Here is a 21,333-nt window from a genome sequence, read left to right on the forward strand (position 1 = left end):
TACCTACTGTGTAGGTCGTTACATACTCCGTAGAATGTATAGAATTCATCCTGCTGGCTTTCCCGCCTCCCTCTTTCTCATCCTCTCTCGCCATAATAATAATTAGCTTAAGGATTACTACAGAGGACTATTATCTACTTACTTACCTATTGATTCTTCTTCTTCTTCTTTCGTCCTCTGCTGTTCTGGTCCATTAATCATCTTGTTGTTTCTCTCTCTCTCTCTCCCTCTCTTGTCTGTTTTTTGGTTATTTATTTATTTCCCCTTGTTGTTGTTATTATTATTATGATTATTATTATTTTTTACCCGCTCACTTTTCTGTCATCGGACCACATCATTCATTCCTAAATAATTGATCCTCTACTCCTCTACCTTCCATCGCTAATCTCTCTCCTTCCCTCTCTCTCTCTCTCTCTCTCTCTCTCTCTCTCTCTCTCTTTCTCCTCCATCGCAATCAAACTAAATCAAAATCAATCAAAATCTGATAGTCTGGCTCTTACCCACAATCTATTATTTGCAGAGCCCCGCTGGTGGTACATCTAAGGGTCCTTAGCCGGAGACGCTATCGATTTTTGCACTTTGCATCGTGTGTCAGAAAGTTTTCCCTTGGGCCATTTCGCTCAAACTCGCAGTCAACTTTCTCCTCAGTCCTGGATCTTTGAACACCCACCCCTCCCCCTTAATGTGTTCGGTGACGGTCTACCCACACCAGGTTTCCCTCTGACTGCTCGTAACTCCGTGACCGCTCTGATCGCAGTGGTTGCTCTTCCATTCTTTGGCGTTCTCTCTCTCTCTCTCTCGACACAAAAGACCCACCCTTTATCGGAATCCAAGTGGTTTCGAAAGGTCCAGGATCGCCACTCCACAGGCATCCGGGTGATTTGTTTATGGGAAACGAGGAGTACAGACGACGGAGTACGACCGCAACCTGATCTGAGGAGCAGCTGGGCCCGTGTCTTGTCTGCGTAACTCCGATCTAGCTTGCTGACTTCTGCTTGTCAAGCAGCGTAATTGAAAAGGTCGAGCTACCCGATTTCGTGGGGCCCGCCCTTTCGACATCTCTGCACAGATGCCAATCAAGCTCCCCAAAGGCTTCACCCGGCGAAAATCGTCTGGCAATGCTCTTGAAGAGGTAGAAAACCCTCCTCAGCCGTCCTTCCGAGTCTTCGAACGCCCCGCTGCCGACCGAAAATCCCTCAGTGATGCGAATCTGCTCTCCAAGAGATTGAGTGACGGCCAGGACCTGTACACTCCGACGGAGGAGGAGGATAATATCTTTGCGGGTACCGAGAATCTGCCTCCCAAGCACCGGTATAGTGCCCATCCCCTACATTAAACAAATATAAGGTCCTTGTCGCTGACTCGTCGGCAACATAGTGGTGGCATCCCGGGGGGTTCATCCGAGAGTTCATCATCGATTCGATTCAGCTCATCGTCACTGCGCCGCTCTTCGACAGACGTTCCAATTCAAGCGAACGGCCAATCGCCGCACACGCGCCACCTCCACGACATCCCCATTCCCCCGATTTCCGGCGCGTTGCGCGCAGCGGGCAGAACCTTTTCGTTTGGAGGAAGATTTTCCAAACCTTCACCATCGATCGCGCCAGACCGACCGCCCATTCGTCCGCCCCCCAGGAATAGAACCATGACATCCAGTACCGCTAGCACCGCAACACCACCCAAGCTATTAGACGATTTGAACGTAGGAGGGCTAGGGGACGAGTTTGGCAATATGTTTGACGATCTAGGGAAGCGTGAGAGTGTCCTTCTCCCCGAGCCGATTTCTGGTCGAAAATCGCCGAATATGGTATGATTGATCTCTGTTTGCTCTCAATTTTGTCTACTCATCCTCAACCGGCCCCGTACTAATGGTGGTTCTGGGTAGTTCTCGTCTTCTTCGCACAGTTCACCCGCAACTACTCGAAAAGAGGAGAAAGCCGCGCGCCCGGCTCCAATCAACACGAATGTACCCACAGAAGTGGAAGCTTCTCCTTACTCTTGGGACAGTCGACATTCTGGGGAGGGCCTGCTTAATGCGATGAATTCTCCCCCAGTAGATTTCCCAGGAAACCGCCTTGAATTGCCTAGTCCCAATTCATCGTTTCCTGAAGGGCGGCGGAAATCATTGCCCTTGGCGAGTGCCGTGCCCAACGCCACAACATCTCATCGCTCACTCATGAAGCCCCAAACGACAGGTGACAAGGGACTGCGGAGGAGTGTCATCTACTCGACAAAGCGAGATTCTGCGCCTGTCGAAGACGAGGATGCGAGGCTGATCATGGAATCGCTCCATACAACCAAAAACGGTGTGCATTTTGCATCGAGCTCCGACCACGAGGCCTCGGATTCCGAGAACCATGCCCCCTTGGCGGTCAATGGATCTGCGAACGCTGCCCATCGTCCTGGACTCCCGGAATCCCACTCCCAAACTCGACGTCAATCCCTTCCGGTGGCTGAAAGCCAACTGGATCCTTCTATCGCGGCGCATGCGATGTTGGCCGCTCAGTATGAGCAAAGCCAGCCAAAGTCCAGCGGCCCAGCCAATAAAGTCATGACGCCTTCTCAATTCGAACATTATCGCCGGCAACAAGAGCTTAGAAGATCCAACAGCGATGCATCAAAGAGCGAAGACTCTGCTGAAAGCGATTTTGATGAAGAGGATGAGGTGGAGAAGAGCCGCGAAGCAGAGAGGCTACGTCGAAAGCAGGAGGCTCATCTGTCCGTATATCGACAACAGATGATGAAAATGACGGGCCAACAGTCTCCAGCACCGTCCCTACGTCCAGAGCTGGACCGTGCTAGCAACAGTACGCCGAACCTTCCAACCCTTCCGATGAACTCTGGCACCGGACCCGGCGCTGGGAATCGCGCCGAGGGCGACGAAGATGAGGACATCCCGCTCGGGATCCTGGCCGCTCATGGCTTCCCAAACAGAAACCGACCTCCCACTCGTTTGGCACCTTCAAGTTCTATCCCGAATCTTCGAGCCTCCTTTCATCAACCATACGTGTCGTCTCCTGGGTCTGTGGCCGGCGACAATGATCTGACGAATCGTAGCAGCTTGCCTGTCTTCGCCCGAAACCTCCCTCGGGACCCTTATTACGGAGCAAGCTTGGTCAATCAAGCCAATAGAGAATCTTTAGCTTTTGGAGGAGGAGGAGGAGGAGCCTCCGTCCATGGTGGCCCTACTGCTGCCTCTGCACTACCCCCTGGCGGCTTAGTGGGTGTCATCGCCACGGAAGAACGAGCCAGAGCAATGCGAAGAGGCAGTCCAAATACCCAAGCCGTATACGAGTTCCAAACCGGAATGGGGATGGCAGGGTCAACGACTCCACCTGGCGGCGTTCCAAGGCCTTACACGATGATGGGTATGAATCCTCCGGCACTTCAACCAAGTGTCTCTGCCACCGAGCAGGCCCAAATCCAGCTTTCACAGCAGATGTCACAGATGATGCAAGTCCAGATGCAATGGATGCAGCAAATGATTCATATGCAAGGGGGACAGACCCCGCCAGGACCACCAATGCTGCCACCCATGGGGTTCCCACCGTCACTGCCTGCGGGTGCAAATTTCAGACCTGCTTCTATGCCCTCAGCTGGACCGTTCAACCAAGCTCCGGCCGGTCTTGGTGATCAGAGAACTCTTAGTATGCTGGATCCGAATGGTCCTTCTCGTCTGAACGGCCCAGCGATGCCCTATCTCCCGCAGGGTATTCGACCCGGCACTCCGGGAGGCGCCGGCTATGCGCCGTCCATTGCCCCATCCGAACGCAGTAACGTCGGAATGGCACCGCGATATCGACCTGTATCGACAATACACCTTGACCAAGGGTCCACGGTCTATTCGCCTATGGCTAATAAGTGGAACGACGAGAACCAGAAAGCAGCTCCTCCCGCTGTGTCACATATGGCGAAGACCCCCTCAATGCCAATTGTAACCGTCCAGCCCATCCCGACTGAAGAGCGACTGTCTACTCAGGGCAGAAACAGCACCACCACTGGAAAAGACGATGAGGATGACGACGAAGGTTGGGCCGAAATGATGAAAAAACGTGAGAAGAAGCGAAGCAACTGGAAAGTCAAGAAAGAAACATCAAGCCTCGGCGATCTGTTGAACGCGGTGCATTGATTACTGAGGAACCCCCCGTACACATTGCTAATTTTCGGTTTTTGCCACGATACTATCTGCATAAGCAGTACCATTACACATGTCCTAATACCTTGCATTCCAACTCCTGCCCTTATACATACGATATCATTCCCCCTTAACGGCCGGAATATCCAAGAAGCGTTCTGATGCACACATCTCGGCTTCCATCCGCTTTCTGTCTTTTTTTTTTTTTTTTTTTTTTGCCTTGTTCTCTTTTTGGATACAGATTTCACTTGCAGGTTCTTTGGCGCGTTTTCCACACACCGCATTGAAGACCGAACTTGCATCATGACAGCCTATCTATTTCTTCGTCTTTCTTTCCCTTCATCCTTCGAGCAAGTTATGGAGTTATCTATGGCCGGTTCCTTCAGGGTGCACAGGTATATCATTATTTTCGCAGAGGGATCGACAGCATCTGTATTAAATCGAAGCAAGCAGCAAATGTATCTATTCCTATACTTGAATAATTAACAATACTTATATACTAGGTCCTAGTCTCGTTCAGATTCCCTTTACGTGTATACGGTCTGCGAAGTGCGTCTAAAACTCCCGAGATGTGTTTTGAGTACTTCAATCGATTGTAATTCCCTGGATTGTGTCTCTTGCTTCAGCCAAGGTGTTTGCCACGATGGTCGAGGCCGGCAAGATCTCTCGAACCAGACCAACACCTGTGCCAGCATATGTTGTCATTCTACCCTGGGGACCCCATCCGGCGTCACCTTTCTTCAATTCTTCTTGGTATAGTCTGCGATTTTCCGCATCGTCCATTCCCCGTTCCGCAGCATCGTGATAACTCTCGTTGATGACACCGCGTCCATCATATCGACGGGGCCAGCCTCCTATGCCCCTCACTCGATCGTAGACCGTTGACCTGACGGTGCTGATACCTCCGTCAGACACCCGCAAGACCTCCTTTTGGTACCCACGGGCTATGTTCGCCTCAGCAGAGGCCAGGAAGCGTGTTCCCATGACACCTCCTACTGCCCCGAGCGCAAGAGCCGCCGCTATTCCTCGTCCATCCACGATACCGCCAGCAGCCAGGATAGCAATCCGAGTCATGTTTCGTTCTCGCAGCGCGTCTCGAACCTCAGGAACAAGAGTCAAGATGGACGCTGATTGAGCTAGGCCGTGTCCTCCAGCGTCAGATCCTTGAACCACCAGCACATCTGGCCGCAGGGTCTCGGCAACGGCCACCGCCTCCCCCACGGTGCCAACCTGCACCCAGATCTGGGTCTCGCCCGAGGTCCCGTTACGCACCTGGTCTACCCACGGCACTAGATCATCGGGCTGGGCCGTAGGACCGAACAACCACACGGCACAGGGCCTGTATTTCTGGATCGCGGCTATCGAGCGTGTGAGATCGGCGCCCCAGTTGATGAAGCCGACTCCGATGGGGAGGATGCCTGTTGCATCATACGCCTGCCGCATCGCACCACTGGATTGCTTCACGAGACTAACGGCATCTTCCAGGTTCTTCTCCAGATTTGAGACGTCGAATCCTGCTGCGAGAAAGCCCAGACCACCGGCGGCAGAGACTGATACTGCTAGCGGGGCCATGGCGATGTTGAGCATGGGGGCAGAAGCCACCAAGGGACACTTCGTCCAGGAATACGTGGACTTGAGCATTGTTCTCACGGAAATGATGTTCCAATTTTTTTCTTTTCCTTTCGGGGTTGAGATACTGTACTCTTTGAATACCATTTGGGGGAGAGAAAAGTGGTTAGAGCAGAGGGGTAGAATAGGAACTAGGTCGGTTGATATGAATTCTGAAAGTATATACATATACGCCCACATGAATCAAAGACAATGAGCGTAATATCCACTCCTCATTCCGAATTCATCCTGCATTCGAGTCATCATGTCTGAAACACTATACGATGCCTCCTGTACGACATCAAGTCGTGAGAGGCCCGCGACAGCCCTTCTGTCGTCTGTAGTCTGCAGTAGTTTCTCTCCATTCAGGTGGACCGCGGATAGCATCCCCATTCCCCCCAGGTCACTGGGTGGGTCGGGTCTTGTCGGGGCCGCGGTGGAAATCCAAGTTGTCTGGAACCGTGAACGTCACGTGTATCACGTGTCAAAAAATCACGGGACTGGTCAAAGGCGGTAGATAGTGAAGAGGCATAGAATAATAATAGTCGACAAGAGCTTCACTCGTTCAGACCTTTCCCATATTCCTCACACAACCTCACAACATTTCTTTTTTTCTGGTTTGCTCAGCTCTCTCTCTTGGGCACTTTAAAACTATCTCATCGCAATTAAACAAGCTGTAAGATCTCCAGATATCTCCGAACCTCTTCAAAAGGCTCGTCCTGGATGTTCTTATTGGTCCTCTTACTGATATCGACTGACAGATCAGTCTATATCCTTGGACTAAGAAAGGTCAGCTCTGGGCTAAAATTCCGATGTCGAGTAAGAGTGCTAAGAAGCCAATAACAGATTTTCTTGTTGACTCACCTCGACGTTGATTCCTTTCTTGGGTTATTCTTGGTTGTATCCACCCTCCAGGGAATTTTGGATACTTTCTGCAGTAGAGACATCTGAGATTGAGTCTCTATTGTACACCTGTCTGTCAAGATGAACGCTCCGGATCGGTAAGTTGGGATATGCCTTCTCTCTCATCTTTGTTTGTGTCTTTCATGTGGCTTTTTCTCTCTGATTTTTCTGTGCGTGTATGTTTGTGTATGTGGGATGCTTTCTATTTTCAAGATGCATGTTGGAAGGACTATTCCTTCGCCGAGAGCAGAATGAGGGGCATCACTTTCACTGCATCCAGCTCTGAAAGCAGGGTGGCCAGCTCGGCGTTGTCTTTGCAAGGGTGATGCAATTCTCTTCTGTCTTCTTTCTTGTATTTTTCTTCACCTACTGGATCTCCCCTGGCTTTCCCACTTTGCTCAACTCTTCATCAAGCTGGCTCTTCCCTTCTGCCTATAATTTCTTCCAGCATTGTTACCTCATCTTCAAACCCCCTCTTTCGCTTTCTTGAACTTGTCTGTCAACCATGAGCCCCAAAAAGCAATTCATGCTTCCCAACGAGATGGCCTACGCCCGTTGGAAGCATGCTAGTGGCGGTCCTCGTACCACTGGTCAGACTTCTATCAATGTTGATAGCGACCAGCCACACAGGTCTGCGCAGTCTCGTTGTTCTTTTCTGCATCCAGAGCCCTGTTTTATCAAATATTGAACCAAACTGGGTTGTATAATACTAATAACTCTTGCGCTGCAGCTTCGAATCTTTTGTTCTCTCCCCTGGCGAGGAGAAAGTTGAGGTTCAGACCGACACTCGTAAGTCCCCTGAAACTAAAGACCCTATTGCAAGCCATAGCAGTGGTCGATCTAACGCATTTCAACCCCTTCAGGCATCCCGTCTACTGCTATCTTCACCTTCAACAAGGAGGACCACACTCTTGGCAACCTCCTCCGCTCTCGTCTTCTGCAGAGCCCTCATGTTCTTTTTGCTGGTTACAAGGTATGTTTGTCCTGGCAATGGATCTTTCCCCAAAATATCTCCGTGCTTCGTCCGTGGGATCACCTTTACCTGACAGCGTCCTCTGCGTAGATCCCCCATCCTCTGGTTCCTAAGTTTGAACTTCGTATCCAAACCGATGGTGAGGTCACTCCCAAGGATGCTCTGCTTGCCGCTTGCCACGACCTCGTTAAGGACCTGGGTATTCTTTCCCGCGAGTTCACCAAGGAGTTTGAGCTGCGTAAGATGGTGGGTGCTGCCCAGCAGCAGCAGAACGGTGCCACTGACGGCGCTTGATCTCTGTTCACAAAAGTAGCAAACGCGAGCATCTGCACATGTCCCTCGATTTTGCACTGTGGCGCATCTGGTTATGCGAATTGCTTGTACTTCTGTACAGTTTTCCCTCAATGGTTTACCATCGAGTTCACTTCTTCCCGGGACGCAATGCAATCGCCATTTTGCATGTTGCACGAGATCACGAGCTGCCGAGGCGCCTTTTTCTTGGGTTTTTATTTCGCAGGAGCTTTGACTGTTACGATACGATATCATTTATGATAATGAAGGATTTTGATAGCTCTAGCTAATAATGACATCCGATTGAATGACCACCATGCATACGCCAAAACATTGTAATTGTCTGATCATCCAACTTCCTAGCATCAAGCATATACTCTTGTCTTCTTGATCCCTCCTTTCTTTTTTTTTTTTTTTTTTTTTTTGGTACTCATGGTAGTATGATGAAAGAATAAGATCACGTGGACCCTACTAATAACTGGATGCCTAAATTGAACGCCTGGGAAAAGAGGCTCCACCGGGCGGCGTTTCTCTTTCGGCCTAGCGCCGCCCATTGCCTCCGCGTCCCTGAACCTCTGGCCAGCGTCACCGTAGTGGCAGCTCCTCCTGAACTCCCCAGGCTTCACTCCCACTTGGGTCTACTACTGGCTTCTTTCGTTCATTCCGCCGTTATCATCTCCTTTCGCTCTTTTTGGTATCTCTATAGCAGTTCTACGTTTTGAATTCTTCGTCGTCTCTTTTCGTTTTCTTTTGTCTGATGCGACTGGTGTTCTAGTAATGTACTCTTCGTCCAACTCCTTCATGGGGGGCGCCAACAGCGCCCGCCCAGGACAACCGCCTTTCATGCAACAACCCTCATACTCGCAATACCCCCCCGGTCAGCCCCAATCGCAGCAGCAGACTGGCTTCCCTTCGCAACCCACCGGGTATGGACTCCAGCCACCGCAGTTGGTAGGCTCCCAGCTGCAGCCTCAGCAAACCGGCTTCCCTGGGCAATTGCAGCCACAATTCACCGGTTTTCCTGGCGCAGCACCTCAACAGCAGCAGCAGCAGCAGCAGCTCGGGGGCTTCCAGCAATCTGTCCAGCAGCCACAATTCACCGGCTATCCTCCTCAGAATCAACTCCTGTCGCTCCAGGCCCCTTCGACGACCGGTCTACCCACTCGACCTGCCCCGAGGACATCGTCGGAGGTAGCCAGCTCGTTTAACGATGGCGCGGGTGTGGCTCCTCCACCTCCACCGAAATCCGCGGGAAGCAAGATACCTAGCATTCGGCTTTCGTTCATTACGGCGCAAGACCAGGCGAAGTTCGAGCAACTCTTCAAGTCCGCGGTGGGAGACAGTCAGACGATTGATGGTCCGTATGCCCCTTTGTTGTTCTGAGCGATACATCCACCAGTGAAGTAGCTCGCTGACTCGAATGCACAGGCGGGAAGGCAAAAGAATTACTATTACGCTCGAGATTGCCTGGCAGTGAACTATCGAAAATATGGTCAGTACTTGTGGACGGGATAGATCATGGAATCCGTGAGACTGACATGCACCAGGATTCTGTCGGATACCACCAAGTCTGGACAGTTGTTCTTTCCCGAATTCGCTCTCGCGATGTATCTCTGCAATTTGAGGATCACGGGCCGAGAACTGCCACCATCATTGCCCGAGAAAATCAAAAACGAGGTTTCGAGCATGGTAGATATCATTTCGTTCGGGGTACCCGACACCCAGCCGGAGCCTTCAAGGTCAAACGTCCCCAGCTTCGATGCTCCACTCCTGGAGAACAAATCTGCACCCCCGGCGCCCCAGCAACCTCAGCCACAACAGCCAACGAATGCCCATCTACTTTCGCAGCTGGCTGCGCAGCCTACGGGATTTCTTCCCCAACAAACCGGGTTCCAGCCGAATCAATCTTCTTTCCTCGGACCAAGCGCAGGTCTTGCACCGCAAGCGACTGGTTTCCCAGGACAATCTCAGCAGCAATATCTGCAAACTCAGCCGACAGGATTGATGACAAATCCGCAGGCCACTGGTTATAGCGGTCCCCGGCCCCCTCTTCCGCCCATGCCTACCGGCTTTGGATCAAATCTCAGCCCAGCGCAAACAGGGGGAGCATCTGCTCTAGTAGCTCAACCAACCGGCATACCCGGCCAATGGGGCTTCGTCAATGCCCCTTCATCGGGCTTGCCCAATATTGAGGCTCTTAAACAGCAACTCATGCCTCAACCAGGTCGTGAGGGAGGTTTCACGACAGCGGGCCTTTCCGGAAATGCTAGCATTCCTTGGGCAATCACGAAGGAGGAGAAGAAGATTTACGATGATCTGTTCCGTGCATGGGATGGCTTCCATAAAGGCTTCATTGGCGGTGATACTGCGATTGAGATCATGGGTCAAAGCGGTCTGAACCGTCAGGACCTCGAACGGATTTGGACGCTTGCGGATCCACACAATCGAGGCCGCCTTAACATGGACGAATTCGCCGTCGCCATGCATCTGATATATAGAAAGCTCAACGGGTACCCAGTGCCAAGCCGTCTCCCACCGGAGCTTATCCCGCCGTCAACGAGAAACTTGAACGATTCTATAGGCACGGTCAAGTCGCTTCTCTCTCAAGACGCAGAGAGCCGCAAAGCTTCGGGCGCTTTTTTGCAGCCCCAGAAGACTGGTGTCAGCTACCTCAAGGAGCATTCCTTCCGCGGTGGCGCTAGATCCCCAGGTGTTGGCCGTAAAGATGCTACTTTGTTTAAAAATAACGATGAAGCGGCTGCCGGATATCGTTCTAGCGCTCGGCGCCGCGTGGGCAACAACGCTCGAGCAGCATCACCGGCTACCTCGCACACTTCTGAGGAAGAGCTATCCGTTGAGCAACTCAAGAAGAAAATTCGCGAGACTCAGATCATGCTTGACGCAGTCGATTTCCAGGATGAGAATCGCGCAGAGGAGGATGAGGCTCTGGATCGTCGTGATCGTCGCGAGGCCGAGAGTCTGATGGACCGGGTCCGACGCATCCAGGATGATATTGATACTCACCCGAATGCGACTTTCCGCAACCTGGACAATGGAGCCGAGAAGAGATCTCTCCGTCGCCAGCTCCAGGCCTACGAAGATCAAGTTCCTCAGGTGGCGTCAGAAGTCCGCCGAATTGAGCGTGAGCTTGCCGAGGCCAAGCTGGAGCTCTTCCGCTTGAAGGATGCGAAGGCACACCCAAATAGCGCCTCCAATATTGTGGGCACAGGGCCTGGCGGCGCAGTGACAGAGGCAGATCGCATCAAAGCTCGCGCCCGTGCAAGGATGCAAGCTCGTGCCGCCGAACTCGCCGGCAGGCCCGTCCCTGCCTCTGCGGATGATGACGGAGCCGCTGCTCGTCGTTTAGAATCCGAGAGCACTGTCATTCGGGCCGACCGAGAAAGGAACGAGGCCATGACACGCGATGTCGAGGAAAGTGTAAGAGAGTTTACCCGCAGTCTCGAGGACAGCTTCAAGGAAGGGGGCGAAACATCGACACGCGAACATGAGAGGCGTCGGTGGGAGGACGCTCTGGGTGTCGAGGACGTGATCCGAGATTTTATCTACGATTTGAAACGAGGTAGTCGGACCGCGCACGTCCGAAAGGAAGAGTGAGTACTATGCTTCCATTGTGCCTTCCGATTGATCTGAAACTAATGATGCAGGGAAACAAGGACGTTGCCTACTCATGACCACCGAGTTCGGCACGAGGATCCATCGATTGCCTCTCGACCGTCACCCGCACCCTCCGCCGGTTCTGTCGGATCTGCTCCAGGAGCTACTCACGAGGACCGAGTCGCTGCAGCCAGGGAACGTGCTCAGAGGCGCATTGCGGAACGTATGGCCGCTGCTGGACTCAAACCGCATACCGACTCCACAGAGACTCTCGTCCAGCGTCAGGAGCGGGAAAAGCGGGAACGAGAAGAGCGCTTGAGGCGGGCAGAGGAGGAAGATGCCAAGAGAGAGCAAGAGAGACAACGTCGCCTGGCCGAGGAACAGCGCGGCCCGGCCAAGCCTGCTGCTACTAAGCCAGTGGGCAAGAAGCCTCCCCCAGCACCACCATCACGCAGAGGCCGCACGGACAGTGCGGGTCAAGCTGACGCAAGGCCGGCCGTGGAGGAGACTGCTGCCACAGAGCAGGCCGCCCGCGAACAAGCGATCAGGGAAGAGCAGCAGGCACAAGAAGAGGAGACTAAACGTCTTGAGTAAGAACAATTTGCTGCCCATTCTCATCCAAAACTGCATACGCGATAGCTAACAATGTTCTATAGAATGGAAGCTCAGCAGCGTGAGCAAGAACTTCTCAAAGAGAAGGAAGCACAGGAAGCTCGTCTGCGTGCCTTGGAAGAGCAAGTCAGGCAAGGCAAGGTCAGGAAACAGGAGGAGAAGCGTCGCAAAGAGGAAGCCGAGCGGTCCGCAAAGGAACAAGAGGCGAAACTTGCGGCTCAGCGTGCCGAGCTCGAGATGGCTAGGGAACGGGAGCGACAGCTTCAGTTGGAATTAGAGGGCTTGGAAGACGAGAGTTCCTCAGATGAGGAAGGACCGGTGAACATCACGCCCCAGGATAGTACTCCGACTCAGAGTCAAGTGCTCCCTGCACCATCTCCTGCAGCCGCCGCTCCTGAACCCGAACTGGAGCCGCCAGTAAGTCCTGAAATCACCTCGTCGGCCAGCAGCCACGCGGCTCCATCCAGCTTCAGCCCCGAGACGGAGTCCAAGAATCCTTACTTTAGGATCACAAGCCAGGCCGCTGAAAACCAGGTGTCTTCGCCTCCTCCCGTGCCCCAGACCACCATCACTTCTCCCAAGACTGATGTCCAGTCAACCAATCCCTTCCATCGTCTCGCGCAGCAGGAGGCTGCCAAACCTGCGTTCACTGCACCTGGCCCCCTCGAACGCAAGTCCCGTGTGCGTCCTGAAGCAGACGATGATTGGTCGGCTGCCGGTTCTGACTTTGACTCGTCCGACGACGAGGATGACGAGCGTCCGGGTGGTGGAAGCGCCAAGCAGCTTGCCAGTATCTTGTTCGGCACTATGGCGCCTCCACGCCCACTGAGTGCGATGGATGACAAGTCACCCTCCAAATCGTCGACCCCAGTCCAAGACAACACAGTGGCTTCTCCGGTAGTACCTGAGGCAAGCGCATCTCTTTCTGCCCCGGCTGCCCCTCCACCTCCTCCTCCGCCACCCCCTCCGCCAGCATCGGCCCCAATGGTAGTGCCCAGCTATGATCCATCTACTGCCCCACCACCTCCACCACCTGCGCCGCCTATCGCACCTCCTGCGCCACCTCCAGGTCCTCCTCCACCACCAGGTCCTCCACCTCCGCCCGCTCCCCCAGGCGCTGCTGCTCCAGCTGCACCTGCAGGAGCGGCAGATCGGAGCGCGCTCTTGGCTTCGATCCAAATGGGCAAAGGACTCCGAAAGGTTCAGACCAATGATCGAAGCAGCAGCTCAAGCGCCGGCCGTGTGCTGGGTTAATTAAGACGTGCAGTGTCAGGTAGGCGTATCTTCTGCTGTGTGTTTGAAGGAGGAGGGTGGATGTTGTAAATAGTAATGGGTGTATTGTTTGTTTCTTGTTCTTGGCTTAATTGTACTTTCTACACATATATCTGTCTACCGTCCCCAAGCAGCCGCCCAGTAATTGTACCGAATACCATGAAGGAACGCGAAGAGAGCAGTTCATGAATCGAACATATATGTATGTTCATTTCGATCAAAACATCAGGAGTCGTATATACATGACCAGAAAAGAAAAAAAAAACATACGGAAGAGGGGGAAAAAAAGTTCCAAAACGACTATCCAAAGGGTACCAGCCAGAATTGAGAGATAGTTGGGGTCGGAAAGAAGGATATCTATCCAGAACGGCATAAAAATCTAGAATGTTAGTTAGGTGGAGAGCTCAGCAATGACATTGCCCACAGTGCTGATGACCCATAAGACAATGAGACCCCAACCGATCTTCCGATCCATTCTCCAATTATTCAATGGGATGATGATGAGTAGGAGGAGCAGGGTAGCCAAAAGGGTGGCACCGCTGATGATAAGGGCTTTGGAGAGAGCGATTTCATAGGAGCCTGTGCGGGTGGCGATTGTGTCAGGCGTCGCATTAAGGGTCATGTACAGGCCACCTAGGCCGATACCTAGAAGGATGTTGAGCATGGGTCCGCCAAAACAGGCGCTCAAAGCCATGACCGGATAGCCCAAACGGGCAACGGTGATGTCGGCGACGAGGTCACCCAGAGAGTTACCGACAGCGAACACGGTGAGTCCGAGGAGGGAGTCGCTGATGTTCAGAATGACTCCCACGGTTTTGAGGAGACTGACGACCTCCGTGGCTATTGTTGCTATCCAGAAGATGGCAACCACGAAGCCCAGGAGAGCCAGGAAGGGACGCCAGAATGCAGACGACTGCGAGAAGCGCTCATGCCGTGTACTTATTGTGAGGCCAGCGATGCAAAGCAATGAGAAAAGAAGGGAGCACAACGCTGGAATCAAGAGGCTGCGAGCCTTCAATTCCGGGTCCAGAGTGGTCCATGCAATAAGTGCAACAAAGAACGGGCCAACCAATAATTGGACCCAGACCAGCCACTGGCACCAATCCTTTGTTTGAGCAGCGGAGGGATCCGAAAGTGGCTGTATAGCAGGCAGCTCGGAGTCCCACCGCTGTCTTCCCTGTCCTGTGTGGGTCTTGGCACCTGTTGGGTCGCTTTGATGGTCTGCAAAGTATTCATGCTCAAGAGTTCGAATTAGTGGGCTGTCCTCCGGCAGCCTCAGTCGCGGTGCCGGTACTGACTCCTCGCCATCTGCCGGAGTCAGGACAATAGGCGCAAGGTCCTCCTCAGGCTGAACGGGATCGACGACAGGAAGAGTGAGTGTCAGTAGTAGCACGCTCGGAGCTGCGATGATTCCAAGCAGCCGCTCCAGGAAGGTCTTGCTCTTCCAGCCAACCAAGGTTGGAAACAAAGCTGGAAAGATAGATTGCAGAATAAAATGAGATGAGACTCGTGTCCACTTCGCCGGCGACGAGGATTGATGACTGCCGTCGTCGAGCCCATCATCATGAATGTGTAACCTCTCCGCCGGATTTGAGACAGCAGGAAGACGGATACTGGGCGCTCTGGAGGATGATGCACTAAGCGCGTTCAGGAAGGGAGGAAACGGACTAGAGGGACTTTCCAAGGCACCTTCAGCACCACGTGCGGCATATGAAGTTCCCATTGGCGAGACGTCAAGCGTAGAGCGAGAGAGTGGAGAAGCAGCCTGGTAGTTGGGTGAGTGGAAGGTACCCGGAGGTGCAAGGAGGTTGGGACTCGGAGAACGGCTCGTTGATCCTGGGCTTGGACTTCGTGGTGGTTCGTTCAATGATGGTAATTTCAGCGTGACTGACGTCTGATCGCTCTGAGGTACCCTGGGTGCCACCGTCTCATCGTCGACTGAAGGTCGACTGACTGTCAGAAGAGGCTGCGGGCTCCTAGACTCGAATACATTGGTGTTGAGCCTGAGACTAGCAGCGTCGTTTGCGGAGACAGCGCGGACACGGGAAGAGCCTGAGGCACTATTCGGGGATAGAAAGCGGCTGCTTCCAGATGGCCTATTGGTCCGAGGATGAGAAGCAACGGACATGTTGTCATGCTGTAATGAAGCCGCACGCCCATGTCGCGGATCGTCAAAATATCGGTCGAGGCTGATAGGCATATCAGGGTGGATATTACGGGACTTCTGGAGCGAAGACAGTACTGTTTGGAACTCCAATGCGCCTACCAGGCTGGGCCTGATGGGATTGAGAGTATTGCGTCTGCGGGCCGAGGGTCGGAATACGTGCATATTTTCACGGATCTCAGCCAAATAGCGGTTGCGGGTCTCGTCATCCTCGTTTCCATCTTTCCACGCTGGAAGATCCGACCTTTGCAGTGTCTCAAAATCCTCAGTCGAAGCCCCACGAAGCAGACTCCTGGACTCCGAAGCTACGCCGGGATCGTCGTCTTCCACCTCTTCCTCGATGTCCAGTTCCTGGTTGTCTGGGATATGGAAGTGACATCGTGCAGCTAGATTTCGTTCATAGGCACGACGTCGTCGTACGAGGTACCAGTGCCATGTTACCACCAGCACCACGTAGAAACAATAGAGCCCAACCATAGCAGCGGACTCCCAGACATGAAGTCGTCCGTCTGCTAGGAGCACCATGCTAAAGCTTACCGCGATAACAAAGTAGCCCACGTCCCGAACAAAGCTTCTCCTTGCGACTTTGAACGGCTGGACTAGAGCCATTGAGCCGGCAACGACAGATGTGATAAAGCTAGCCGCACCAAGAAGCTCACCAATCGCCAGACTACCGCTGTTAGACCTCATCGCGGCAAAGGTTGAGAAGACATCCGGGCTGCCATTTCCGAAAGCGAGAAACGTGACACCGGTCAAACTTTCGCTCATTCCCAGGATGCTGGCCAACGTGCTCAGATCTATACATAAGAAATCGCTGGCGGCAATGCCGATGGTGCTAAAGAGTAGGGAGAGCCATAGAATAAGAATGATAAACGCCAGCGGTTTGGCGTCCGCAAGTGTACAGTAGTAGAGTTGAATGTAGGATAGCAGGCCATCCTCGAGGTCGGGGCAATTGGCACGAACGAAGGAGCATTGATCCTTTGCATTACGGACTAGGCGGCACTGTAGAAAGAGCCAGAGATGTTAGCACGTTGGCGTACTATATCAATGCCTGGTGGCCGAGCTAGGATTGGTGTTTGTAGAAGTACCTCTGGCTCGTTGAATCCTTGTAGGACGTCGTGCGCTCGTTTGACATGAAGTGACGAAGACGGAGCAGAATCGCGCAAATTTCCAGAGGCCCAGCTAATTATTGCGAGGGCTAAGAAGACCAGAAAAGCCCAGTAAAAGGACCGAACTGTGTATGAGCGTTTCCCTCGAGCTGAAGGTCGTCTCGTATACAGAGTCAAGTTGTCCGCCATGGTGGACACAGCGGCATCATGGGCAACAGAGGAGAAGATTCACGAGAGGCATTTCAAGACTTGATAAATATACAAGCAACAGAAGGCAGAAGTATAGAAGGAATCAAGGGTGCCTGTTCGTCAGTAAGGATGTATGCATCTGGCTGGATCTCAACGGCCTGCATGGAGATACGCAGTAGATACCATTCACTCGATTGCCATGTGATGTCAGGAGTTGTTTGGGATTGATACGCGCTGTGGCTGTGCTGTGGAGCAGGCGGTGGTACGCCAGTACGGACTACGGAGTAAACTGGGAATTCCTCTACTGTAGTAGTAAGTTCAAGAGGCGAACTCAGCTTCATGATTCATACTGTCCCAAATCCCAATCACCATTCGGAGCTTTGGCGCATGCCACAGCGAAGCAGCCCAAAAGTCTTTTTTTTTTTTTTTTTTTTTTTACCATTACCGAAAGACAGCGATCGAGGATGCAGTGGGATGGTGATGCATGTATTTGAATTACCAGAAATACTTTACCAAACGGTAAGTAAGTAAGTAAGTATGTATGGAACGGTACCATTACCATCTCCATTTCACCCCGAAAAGCGGACTCAGTCATGTGATAGATCGTTTAACCAGAACAGGCTTAGTTGCTACACCAATGGTCACTCTGGCATGGTGTATGTTTTTGTTGACGCTTCCCTCACTGTTGTTTTGTAAGAAACTGAATGCAAAGAGAAGAGCAGCGCAAATTACATCAGCACTCCAAGGGTGTCAGATACCGTGGAGATATGAAAAGTAGCTTTTGCGTATCCTGATACTCATTATTTATCTCCTGGATTCCCAATCTTCTATTCAGGTGTTTCCTGGAGGCCTTGCGACCGCTTGAACACCCCTTACTGCTGGGGTAACCATTCGCCATGCCCCGCGTAGCAAATGCTAAACATCGCCGCTCGAATGGCGCATCCACTCCCCACAAGAACTCGCCCATCAAGTAAGGCTCTCTGCTCGATTGTGGTAATGATATCGAGGATGAGGTTATGCTGATGGAGACTAGAATCCCCCTGAATGATGATGAGGGGGAGAAGGCGGCCCGGATGGAGGCCCGGCAAGCCCGCCATGATCGCCAGATGAACCAGATCAAGGCCGCCGTTAAGACGCCTATGCCACCTCGAAGATACACCTATGACCGCGCATCGAGTATGAGTCCTGCGACACCGCGAGGCTCGGGACACCGTGGACGGGAAAGCGATGCGGACGGACGACGAGCGGTCACCCCGATGAAGCGGGTTCCCATTCTGGCAAACTTCGAGGAGTGGATGAAAATGGCCACAGACAACAAGATCAATGCAAATAATTCTTGGAACTTCGCCCTGATCGATTACTTTCATGATATGTCCTTGCTGAAGGAAGGTGACGGTGTCAATTTCCAGAAAGCTAGTTGCACCCTCGATGGATGCGTGAAGATCTACACCAGCAGAGTCGACAGCGTTGCGACAGAAACGGGTAAGCTACTCAGTGGCTTAGCGGACAGTCGCGATAAGCGGGGTCGCGATACCGGCGCAGATGGAGAAGGTGCCGATGATGACGAGGACGAAGAAGGGGAAGACGGGACCACAAGAAAATCGCGAAGAAAGGTATGGACAATTGCAGTTCTTGCTATGAGCTGATACGGAACCATCACTGACCTCTCCACGCTCAGAGAACGCATGAAGCCACACTGGCACCTTCCTTCGCTGCGCTCCAGCTGAAGAAATTTGAGCTGGAGTTCTCAGTCGATCCCTTATTCAAAAAGGCTTCTGCGGACTTTGACGAAGGAGGCGCCAAAGGTCTGCTTTTGAACCACTTGTCAATTGATGGACAAGGGCGCATCGTTTTTGACAGTAGTGACGATGCTACGGAGGAAAGCTTGAAAGACGCAGAGAATGCTCGACAAGGATCAGAGGAACCTGAGCATGCGGAGTCTTCCCAGCCAGAGAAACAAACTTCTGATGATGTTTTTGAAACCGATGTCGAAATAGACATAGCGCCATTGGCTAGCCAATTTTTCCCAGATCTGGAGCGCCTCGAAGAGCAAGATGTTTGCCCGTCCCTGAAGAACTTTGACCTCGGCGATCCCAGCGGGTCGCTTGATATCCCATTCCTGAAGGTACCAGAGGAATGGCGGAATGACAAAGGCAATGAGGAAGGACGAAGTATCAATGATGCTTCTGGGATCATGCTCGATGATGACAACGCTGTCGGTTTCGACGATGACGATGCCACTTTAGCTGGCTTCGATCTCAGTGGAGACGCTGGATTTGGCGATGGTGGCGAGGCCTGGGCTCGTGAGGCTGCCCTGGAGCCAATGCTCAAGGTTCACAGGATAGATCGCGACGGCGATGGGAATCAGGATGGCGACGAGGCCGCAGACGATGAGGATGCGTATGCCATATCGCTGAGTCACCAGCCTGATAAGAGTGATCATGAGAATATTCTCAGTTATTTCGACAATGCCCTCCAGAAGAATTGGGCGGGCCCTGAACACTGGAAGATTCGACGGATTAAAGAGCACGCGGCTGCTACCACTACAAGCACGGCACCCAAGCAACGAAAGGAAAAGGAGCCGTTTGAGATCGATTTCGCGGCGCCACTCGATCCTACGGTCGCTGAACTGATTTACACACCGGCTAGCTCCAACTCAACCATCTCCCTGCCCAAGACGCAATGGAGAACCAAGGGTCGGAACTTACTTCCAGATGATAAGCACTTCAAATCTCGACAATTACTTCGTCTCTTCCTCAAGCCAAAGGCTCGCATGGGCTCAAAGAAGCTGATGGGCCCTCGCCAGTTCAACAACCGTCGCCAGGACCGGCCAGCGGGTAATGGCGAAATGGATGAAGCTTTCTGGGCTAAACACAAACAAGAAGAAGATGCGGCTGCCAATGAAGAGGCTGCTCCTGGCGCTTATGATGCTGATTTCTTCGCAGACGATGATGGGCTCGCATTCCCTAACGGGCTTGGTATCGCTGATGAGGACGACGACAATCTACCATTCGCAGACGCTAGAGAAATGCTGTCTCCACCAGGAGATGGTGCACCTCGCGCATCAGCAGGGGAGGCGGGCGGAGCCACCGGAATTGCTGCTCTTCTAAATATGGTAGGAGCAACACCTGGCTCAGCACTGAAACTGGGTGCTGGGGGTTTCGGTTCTCAGTTAGTGACCCAAGGTGGACGACGAGCACGTCCGGACTACGTCGCTTATGCACGAGTCGCTAAAAAGGTCGACGTTCGAAGACTCAAGCAGGAGATGTGGAAGGGTATGGGCCAACGGTTGATTGCATCGACAGACTTCAGCTCCACTCAAGAAACTGAGCCTCAGGCACAACCTGAGGACGCCGAGACTGATGTTCCCCCAACGCCTACACCCCAGAGATCACAGCTGGTGGAGGACGGATTAGAGGCACAGAAGGATGATAAACGTCTGCGGTTCACGCAGATCATGAACTCTCTCAAAACAGTCTACCCACCAGAGAAGCTGCGCGACATCAGTACTTCTTTCGGTTTTATCTGTCTTCTTCACTTGGCCAACGAGCAGGGCCTGGTCCTGGAGAGCAACGGCCTCGTGCAAGGGGCAGGCACCGGTGCGGGCTTACTAGAGGAGATCTACGTGGTGAAAGATGTCAACGCTGTTCTGGAGGAAGGAGTTGCTTGAGCGGAGAATTTGAGATCGCCTCTCTGGGGAAAGATATTTGCACCTGAAGATACTTTCTCTGCTCACGTTTTCCATCTCAGAAGCTACGAAATGCTACACGACGAATGTCTTAGGGTTCAGGATTAGGGTACTCGGGGTTCTACCGCAAAGGAGTTGGTGGCATTTATGGTTCCCGTTGGATGACCTTTTTTTTTCGGATATATTTCTTCCTCTGTATGTGTTGAAATGTCTAATTTTCGAGGTCAATTCCCAGACCGTTTTTTTTGCATATTGAGTAGCCCCGTAATTGCCACCTTTCCGAACCTCATAAGGTACTATCATGGTGAGAGAAGTATAGACAAGCTGGCTGAAACGCCCATGCATTCATAAGTCAGGGTCTAATACTAGTATACCAGAGCCTGGTCATTTCCCATATAATACGTGGTTGAACTTTAGACTATGCATCTATTTCATTACGAGGGACAAGGATTCATCCGTTTCTCCAGGAAAGAGCATTGTTGAATTATGGCAGGAGTAATGCAGAGTGGTATAAGACATTTAGATGGACAATTCCAGACGGGATTGGAAGAACAAAAAACGCACTATGCAAAGACAGGGGTATCAACACCGAGGTCCGTCCAGTCCAGCGCGTCTGATTGGAGTGGCTATTCGTTCAAAAGTGGAAGCCAGACAGAGATACAGCAGTGCACACACACAAAACAGCGTTCGGCAGGGAGAAGCGGAGGAAGATCAGGTTCGAGACCATTTTTTCCACTCTAAACTCTCTCATCTCTTTGAAGGGGATTTCTTTCT

General features: G+C 52.4%; 6 protein-coding genes across 6 annotated transcripts, besides 10 other annotated features; 4 read left to right on the forward strand and 2 right to left on the reverse strand.

Annotated features, from left to right (window-relative positions):
- The first annotated feature begins 210 nt into the window (after window positions 1–210).
- Window positions 211–233: a microsatellite.
- Window positions 234–265: 32 nt separating this feature from the next.
- Window positions 266–300: a microsatellite.
- An 85-nt stretch (window positions 301–385) lies between these two features.
- Window positions 386–442: a microsatellite.
- Window positions 386–443: a microsatellite.
- Window positions 444–1,069: 626 nt separating this feature from the next.
- ACLA_005540 (uncharacterized protein) lies at window positions 1,070–4,129 on the forward strand (the record flags this gene model as incomplete). Its single annotated transcript, XM_001273223.1, has 3 exons — window positions 1,070–1,311; window positions 1,348–1,807; window positions 1,886–4,129. 3 exons carry the CDS (start codon window positions 1,070–1,072, stop codon window positions 4,127–4,129), a joined length of 2,946 nt encoding a protein of 981 aa, XP_001273224.1.
- Window positions 4,130–4,330: 201 nt separating this feature from the next.
- Window positions 4,331–4,352: a microsatellite.
- A 368-nt stretch (window positions 4,353–4,720) lies between these two features.
- ACLA_005550 (nitronate monooxygenase) lies at window positions 4,721–5,776 on the reverse strand (the record flags this gene model as incomplete). Its single annotated transcript, XM_001273224.1, has 1 exon — window positions 4,721–5,776. One exon carries the CDS (start codon window positions 5,774–5,776, stop codon window positions 4,721–4,723), a length of 1,056 nt encoding a protein of 351 aa, XP_001273225.1.
- Window positions 5,777–7,151: 1,375 nt separating this feature from the next.
- Window positions 7,152–7,913, forward strand: ACLA_005560 (DNA-directed RNA polymerase II core subunit RPB11; the record flags this gene model as incomplete). Its single annotated transcript, XM_001273225.1, has 4 exons — window positions 7,152–7,276; window positions 7,377–7,435; window positions 7,510–7,619; window positions 7,710–7,913. The coding sequence occupies 4 exons, from the start codon at window positions 7,152–7,154 to the stop codon at window positions 7,911–7,913; spliced, it is 498 nt and encodes a 165-aa protein (XP_001273226.1).
- A 395-nt stretch (window positions 7,914–8,308) lies between these two features.
- Window positions 8,309–8,335: a microsatellite.
- A 352-nt stretch (window positions 8,336–8,687) lies between these two features.
- On the forward strand, window positions 8,688–13,391 carry pan1 (actin cytoskeleton-regulatory complex protein PAN1; the record flags this gene model as incomplete). Its single annotated transcript, XM_001273226.1, has 5 exons — window positions 8,688–9,267; window positions 9,339–9,402; window positions 9,458–11,521; window positions 11,576–12,115; window positions 12,182–13,391. 5 exons carry the CDS (start codon window positions 8,688–8,690, stop codon window positions 13,389–13,391), a joined length of 4,458 nt encoding a protein of 1,485 aa, XP_001273227.1.
- Window positions 8,946–8,970: a microsatellite.
- Window positions 13,142–13,237: a mobile genetic element.
- Window positions 13,197–13,230: a microsatellite.
- Window positions 13,392–13,800: 409 nt separating the features above from the next.
- On the reverse strand, window positions 13,801–16,871 carry ACLA_005580 (sodium/calcium exchanger protein; the record flags this gene model as incomplete). Its single annotated transcript, XM_001273227.1, has 2 exons — window positions 13,801–16,575; window positions 16,662–16,871. The coding sequence occupies 2 exons, from the start codon at window positions 16,869–16,871 to the stop codon at window positions 13,801–13,803; spliced, it is 2,985 nt and encodes a 994-aa protein (XP_001273228.1).
- Window positions 16,872–17,285: 414 nt separating this feature from the next.
- Window positions 17,286–17,308: a microsatellite.
- A 459-nt stretch (window positions 17,309–17,767) lies between these two features.
- ACLA_005590 (condensin subunit BRN1) lies at window positions 17,768–20,541 on the forward strand (the record flags this gene model as incomplete). Its single annotated transcript, XM_001273228.1, has 3 exons — window positions 17,768–17,841; window positions 17,905–18,484; window positions 18,550–20,541. The coding sequence occupies 3 exons, from the start codon at window positions 17,768–17,770 to the stop codon at window positions 20,539–20,541; spliced, it is 2,646 nt and encodes an 881-aa protein (XP_001273229.1).
- Window positions 20,542–21,333: the final 792 nt, after the last annotated feature.

Source organism: Aspergillus clavatus, genomic scaffold (genome assembly GCF_000002715.2).
Source record: "Aspergillus clavatus NRRL 1 1099423829797 genomic scaffold, whole genome shotgun sequence".
Lineage (NCBI taxonomy): Eukaryota > Fungi > Ascomycota > Eurotiomycetes > Eurotiales > Aspergillaceae > Aspergillus > Aspergillus clavatus.